The 7,494-nt window shown below is 45.9% G+C and overlaps 1 protein-coding gene across 1 annotated transcript in view; it reads left to right on the top strand.

The window, feature by feature from the left end:
- Positions 1-7,494, top strand: part of PDE6B (phosphodiesterase 6B) — a 40,758-nt gene that overhangs the window by 11,646 nt on the left and 21,618 nt on the right. The window contains exons 7-12 of the mRNA XM_032778594.2: positions 160-226; positions 409-456; positions 641-790; positions 2,416-2,559; positions 3,792-3,857; positions 4,514-4,660. Coding sequence (XP_032634485.1) covers positions 160-226; positions 409-456; positions 641-790; positions 2,416-2,559; positions 3,792-3,857; positions 4,514-4,660 — 622 coding nt within the window. The remainder of the gene's footprint in view (positions 1-159; positions 227-408; positions 457-640; positions 791-2,415; positions 2,560-3,791; positions 3,858-4,513; positions 4,661-7,494) is intronic.

Below are 7,494 nucleotides of genomic sequence, written 5' to 3'. Positions count from 1 at the left end.
TCAGACACAGGAGGAGTTGACCCAGACTGTGGGGAAGATCACTGAGGTGAGCAAATCTGCCAAGAAGCGCAGGACCCACCAAGGTAGAGGAGGAACTTTGTCACAATATGTAACCTCCAACTTTAATTTTTATTATATACACACTTCTGTTTCATTCAGAAATCCCACAGCAGATCACTGGGCACTTGCTACTGGACTCCCAACCTATGTAGCTGAAAGTGGTTTTGTAAGTATTTGACGAGAGCTTCACTGAGGGTTTCAGAAAGTCAAATTCATGTTTACTTTCAACTATGGAAGAGTGATCAATTCAGCTGCTTTAAACTAGATTTAAAATTGAGTATTTTAGAAAGAAATTATTGAACTTTATGCTACCTGTTTGTAAAATGAAATATTTTTATGATCTTCTAGATCTGCAATATTATGAATGCTGCTGCAGATGAGATGTTTAAATTTCAGGTACTGTGAAAGCTGTCATAGCTGTTAGACAGAATTGTTAACATAAATGTAATATAGATTAATTTATTATACGTACAAATTCCTGTAACTTGTTGCATTACTGAGTTCACTTAAGGAAAGCACTGATGCATTTAGAAAATACATTTTATATATTCAACATCTTTCTGCTTGCTGTTGCTTCAAGGAAGGTCCTCTAGATGACTCAGGATGGACTATCAAAAATGTATTGTCTATGCCAATAGTAAATAAAAAAGAAGAAATTGTTGGTGTTGCCACATTTTACAACAGAAAAGACGGGAAGCCATTCGATGAACAGGATGAGACTCTCATGGAGGTACAAGCGCTTACCTGCTCTGAAAGTAGCTTAGGTGTTAAATGGGAATCCTGCCTAAGACCCAATAATTCTTAGCGGTACATGTGGTCTCCAGTGTTTTGCAGCCCCCAATCTTTTCTTTGACTGTGGAGGTGCAACTCAGTAGCTCTAGGTCTAAGAAATTGATTGATAGAGAGATTTTAGGCAGTTGAAGATTTAGTGGTAACATGCCCAGCTTCTGAAGGGAATTGCACAACACCTGACAAGCATTTTCAAGTTCTAGATCCTGTACACTCAAACAGAACTAGCAAGATCATTTGCAATATCACCATCTAGGCCAGGGGTGGGCAAACTTTTTGGATGTAGACAGATGACCAATTCATTTCACATAAGCCATTGAACCGCTGAAGGCAAAAGTCTTTGGGTCACTTGAGGTATGGCTATGCTGTAATAAAACATGGGCAGCTAGCCCATGTTAGCTGACTTGGCCTTGCACTGCAGGGCTACACAACTGCAATGCAGACGCTTGGGCTGGAGCCTGGGCTCCGGGACGCTCCCTGCTCAGCTGTCCTGGGCCAGGAACGGGTGTTTTATTGTAATGTGGACATACCCTAGCAGCATGGCACAGATTTGAACCAGGGACCAAGAAGGCAGAGAATACCTTTGCATCCTTTTCCAAATCGTGAAGTGCCCAGTCTTGTTCTCAGTATTTCCCTTTCCAGCTGGACAGTGTTATCACCAATCCATATCCACACCAGATTCACTTTCGATTGGGGGCCAAATCCTGGCCCCTTGACCTCTAAAGTGCAAACACATTGTGCAGCCTGGCCAGACATCTCGGCTAAGGAGTTAAGTGTATCCTGAGATTAAACGGCTCTTTGGGCAGCTGCAGAGCGCCTGGGCAGATGCCTCAGTTTTGGGGGCCGAGCACAGTTTCAAGGAGTTTCAGGCCAAGAAAAACCCCTTTTATATTGAGGCCTGTTTGTTTATTTCCAGCCAACCCGTGTAACAATTGTTCCCTTAAAGGATGAGGCCTTTGGCTGCTTAGACAATCATAACAAAAGGGAAGTCAAGAGAGAGATGTAATTCCAGTAAAATCTAGATGTAACTTTGTTAAACAACCTGTTAGGTTCTCAGTCTGTGTCCCAGTATCTCTGCTGAATGACTTGTCTTGCAGTGCTAATGTCTCCCTAGAGAAAACATGAATGTTACCGTTAAAGTTTTAAGCCTGATCTTGTCACCCTTAGTCACAAAGGCTACCAAGGTATTTCTCACTCAGAGACTGCAAGAACAGGCCCTCTGTTACTACTTTAGCAAGTGGAAAGGTTCTCATTTGTCAGAGAGCAACTTGAAATGCCAATGCCTTTAATGGCAGAATGTCAGTTTCCAGTCTCAGGCTAAAACCACCTGACTGGCTATTTAAAGGTTTTGGCCCCCAGAGTGTGCTATGTTTTGTGGTAAGCTCTGGGAGGCAGGACATTTTGTTCACATCCATCTATAGACCTATTGGTAATAAGATGTGTTAGACTATGAGGATGTTTTCCCTAGAAATAAACCAATAGCAATCAATGAGATACTTTAACATGCATAAGGAGGGCTCCACTATTTCATGGGTTTTTTTGTTTTTTTTGTTTTTTTTTTTTAAGTCTTTGACCCAGTTCCTGGGCTGGTCTGTCCTCAACACGGATACTTACGATAAGATAAACAAGCTGGAGAATCGTAAGGACATTGCTCAGGACATGGTGTTGTACCACGTGAAGTGTGATAAGGATGAAATTCAGGAAATCCTGGTACTGCTTTTCAATTTATACTGTAATCAGCATACATATGTTGCATGCTTAAATAGCAACTGCGCCTGAGAGAACTTGCATTTATGTAGCATGTTTTGTTCCAAACTCTTGTATTTTACTACATGCATTTCTAAGGCACCCATCACCACAGAGTGAGTTTCCATTACATAATGGCCCATCAACATCCTAGTAAATGGGCCATATTCTCTCCTGCCCCACCCTTGTCAGAACTATGATACCACCTTCAATAGGGACAGATCCACGTAGCTACTTCCTGGGAGCTTCCAGAGCTCCATTTACCTAAGGCCTGCACAGAGGGATGGCACGTGATATGTGCCTTGAAGGTGGTAACGCTTCAGCTCAACCAGAGCTGACCAGAAAGAACTGCATTGCTGAAGAACTTCTGGAATTAATTTTAAACAAGCTTCATACATACAGGTACACTTTACCATTGAGATGCAGTCACCTCTGGGGTGGGAGGACAGCTGCCAGGTGGGCAATGGTTGGACCGGGTGGCAAGACCTTAGCTAAGGAAAAGCAAATGGTCAATGCTTAGTATTAAAAATGTATTTCAATGCTAGCCCTGAAAACTCACTATAGGCTCTGAGAGTTAAGATGGGTTCTTTCCTTCTTGGGCATTATCAAGTCCTCACTACATCTGTGCAACTCCATTAGCCATAGCTGGTTTACCACAGATTTCACCAAAAGCATAATCTGATGACAGTGACGTTGAATGGGCGTAGCAGAGTCTACAAGACTTCTACTCCTTGTGATGATGCTTGAGACAGAGAACCCAGCTTGAGCGTCAGTCCCCAGAGTGAGTTTGGAGGACAAACAGTTTTTTCACTTGACAATGGAGCAATGGGGGGAGGGATAACTCAGTGGTTTGAGCACTGGCCTGCTAAACCCTTGAGGGGGCCATTTAGGGATCTGGGGCAAAGATCTGTCTGGGGATTGGTCTTGCTTTGAGCAGGGGGTTGGACTAGATGACCTCCTGAGGTCCCTTCCAACCCTGATTCTATGATCAGAGAGATGCACTGCATATGGGAACCCACCTCCACCACTGTCAGAGTCACTTTAAGTCAGAACTGACCCTTAAGATCAGAAATGTAAGTAAGGTTCAGAAGAGAACATGTGTTTGGAAGTTGGACTAGATACCACTCCAAACATATGCAGCTTTAGTGCTGATTGTCAAGTTTCTGGTAAAATTAACATGTATGTGATCTCTGTAGCCAACACGAGAGAGGCTGGGGAAAGAACCAATGGAATGTGAAGAAGATGAATTGACAGTACTACTGGTGAGTGCCCCATGTACCGCTGACTTGACAGTAAAGACAAATAAGAATTTGGCAGAAGTAGGAGAACACTATCCAAGTTCTTATAGTGACACCCCCTCAGCATGGTATCTGGTCACCTCCGAATAGAAAGAACAGAACTCCCTCCTTCCCATCCATACAGGCATGTGGCATAGCCTAGGATAGTATCATTAGAGGCCATGCCTTCCAGAGATCTTGGGAACAGGCTGCTTTGCACTACCTCTGGCACAAGGCATTACCTAACCAGCACAATTGAGCCCCTACAGGACAAACCCTACTGAGAACCAGCTCAACCGCTAGGATCCTCCACTCATTTCGCTACCCAGAGCCAACACAGACCTAGGGCCACCACTGGCCTCTTTCACCAGTCCATGACCACTTTTGACCACATATGAAATCCACTTGGGGAGGCAGATCTCTTCTGCTAAATCCCAGCAGAGAAACCAAAACGGACTGTCACTGGAAGAAGCAGTTTTGCTTTTATCGTTACCTAAAAAGCATGTTACAGTACTGATATTAGAGTAATCTGAAAGAATGCAGCAGCAATAATCTGGTGGAATTTTTGAGACGACCCATGTGTGGCTTTCTGGGGAATGGCACACCCAGCATGGAAACAAGCCAAACTGTTTCTTTTTCAGAAAGAAGAACTGCCAGACCCCATTCAGTCTGAGATCTATGAGTTCCACTTCTCCGATTTCAAGTGCACTGAACTAGAGCTTGTGAAGTGTGGAATTCAGATGTACTACGAGCTTGGGGTGGTGAAAAAGTTCCAGATTCCACAAGAGGTAGGTGTCGGTTTCTGGTGAGATGTTACCGAATGATGCCTGGGGACTCCCAACCTCGCTAGATCCCCCTGGGAGGGAACAGTGGCTATTGATTTATAGTTAGCTTTCTGTTACATAACCACTAGGGTGGGTGCTCTGAAGATGGAGTTACAAACACCCATTTTTTCCCCCATAGTGCTAAATGGAAGGGGGCCCCGTAAGGAAGAGGTTGAAAGCCACTGTCTCACAAGAACAGTACAGTTGCAGGTACTATAAAATACATCTTTAGAATTACCTTACTTTGCAAAGGGTAGCTCATACTCAAAGCAGTGGTGCTAACAGAATGCTGTTGCAGCCTGGCAAGTGAAGTTTATTGCCATCTCGTGTAAACTGGCTGTAACAGTTCTGCAAACTCGCAGGCAGGCCAGAGATTCTCCACTGCCCTGCACTTTGGGCAGTCCTTTACACAGGGCTGGCTCCAGGCACCAGCCGAGCAAGCTCGTGCTTGGGGCAGCAGATTCTACGGGGTGGCATTCCGCCCAATCCTAGGGTGGCACGGCAGCCTTTTTTTTTTTTTTTTGGGTTCGCCGATCCAGCTGCCCTGTAAGGGGCAGTGGCGCGGAGGAGGGGAGCGCCATGCTGGGAGCAGGCTGCATGCTCCATCTGTCCCAGCTGGTGCCAGGTCTGCAGCAAGCCCAGCAGCCTGCGTCCTTCCCTCCCCACTGACCGGAGCGAAGTAGAGCCCACCCGGCAGGTGGTGCAGCAGTCAGGGCCGCGTGGCGAGTGCCCCATTGAAGCCTTGGCTTCCTCCCTTCTCTCTCTCTCTCTCTCTCCCCCCTCATCCTCTTCGCTAGCCAGGGCATGTTTGCAGCACAGGGAGTACCCCGGCACCCTGGCTCCGGCCACCCTGCAGGTTTTTCTTCCTGCCCTTTTTTTTTTTTGCTTGAAGTGGCAAAAAAGTCTGCCTTTACACCTGTAAAGGCAACCACCTTTACGGCAACCACCATTTTAAGTGAATGGAGGATTCTGATTTGGTACAATTTTGCCCAAGGAATGTGAACATAAAAACAGCCATACTGGGTCAGACCAAAGGTCCATCTAGCCCAGTATCCTGTCTATTGACAGTGGCCAATGCCAGGTGCATCAGAGGGAAGTGACTACAGAATGTACCAGGCAAGGGAGAATCAGGCCCTTAGCTCCGCTTAGCGCTAAGTGAGACAATGGGTGTTGACATCCCTAATATTTTGGCTTCTATCTTAATAAAACAAACTGCCAGAGATTTTAGACTCAGCACGTCCCGAAAACCAGAATAGGGCAGTGACTGTCTGGTAGGCACTAGGGTTTTCAAGGTCTCTGAACTCAAGTCCAAGAGCACTTCCCACTCCTCACTCCCGCCCAATGACGTCAGTGAGAACTGAGGATGCTTGATATCACAGAGGTGGTGCTTATCACTTCGCCGAGATCGGTGCTTAATGAGGCTCAGAAAAACTTGCAGGGTTGCTTTCAAAAAATAGCACCCCTGAAGTTTAGAAGAGATGTAAATCTTTATTCTGGGTATTAGCTCACCTCTAACTAAGGGGGTTGGGAAGAAACTCTTCTTGTGAGCACTTGGGATACCCACTTACGGCTTCTTGGCTCTTCACCAGAAGCATCTGCTACCAGTCAGTGTCAGACACAGGATAGCAGACAAGAAGGGACCACTCATCTGATCTTTCTTATTAACATTACAACTTGATACTAAAAAGTAGGCTTCCTACTTGGGCCAAGAACTCAGGGGCGGCTCCAGGCCCCAGCACGCCAAGCGCATGCTTGGGGCGGCATGCCGTGGGAGGCGCTCTGCCGGTCGCTGGGAGGGTGGCAGGCGACTCCGGTGGACCTCCCGCAGGAGTGCCAGTGGAGGGTCCGCTGGTCCCGCGACTCCGGTGGACCTCCCGCAGGCATGCCTGCGGCGGGTCTGCTGGTCCCACGACTCCGGTGGTCCACCATGCCTGCGGGAGGTCCACCGGAGCCGCCTGCCACCCTCCCGGCAACAGGCAGAGCGCCCCACACGGCATGCCGCTCTGTGTGGGGCAGGGAAATGTCTAGAGTCACCCCTGCAAGAACTGCAGCTGTACTAGCTACGTTTTCAGAGCTAACTTGCTCTGAGCTAACACAAGAATCACTGCCTTTTTACTACACATGTGCACAATTCACCTCCCATGCCTTTGCGACAGAGCCTGGAAAAGAGAGAAAGAAAGACTGGTTCTGAACAGGGGTCATGCCTGTACTTAACATATTACTTTGCTACTCTACTGCCAGACAGAAGAGCCTTCTGAAGCATCCAGTGCATTGTCTGAAAATCTTAATTCTTCACATTAGTGTTGAATCCCACCTTACAGTAAAAAGTTAAAAACAATCATATGTGGATTCTTTCACTTTTTAAACACGGTATTTTATAACTGTAGTATGGGGTCTATAAAGAGAAAATAAAACAAAATTTTAAAAGTTTATTTCTAAGTGCATTACATTACAATCACTAGGCTAGGCAATTGTTTTTGTCAGCTGTAACTTCTAGCTTGCTATGGAACCATACACATCTTTCAAAAGAAGAATCTAGGTTCTTAATCACACCACTGAAATGTAGGAGAAAAGATAACAGAAAATGGAGCTCTGGGGTGGGATTAAGAAACAGTTACCCCCATTAAACATTAGACTACACATAGAAACCAATGCCAGCAAAGTATCCAACCCTTTTCTATTATACAATTAGCTTCTCTCAAATAGCAGAGCACCACCAATCCTGACCTGCTGTTTTCCCCAAATAATTATCTCCCTTCATTCTTTCCATACTTCTGCCAGACAGCTTTCTCCCTAAT

This window comes from Chelonoidis abingdonii, chromosome 6, assembly GCF_003597395.2.
Source record: "Chelonoidis abingdonii isolate Lonesome George chromosome 6, CheloAbing_2.0, whole genome shotgun sequence".
In the NCBI taxonomy this organism is placed as follows: domain Eukaryota; kingdom Metazoa; phylum Chordata; order Testudines; family Testudinidae; genus Chelonoidis; species Chelonoidis abingdonii.
Note: the sequence above shows the minus strand (reverse complement) of the source record. Positions and strands in the feature narration are given on the sequence as shown.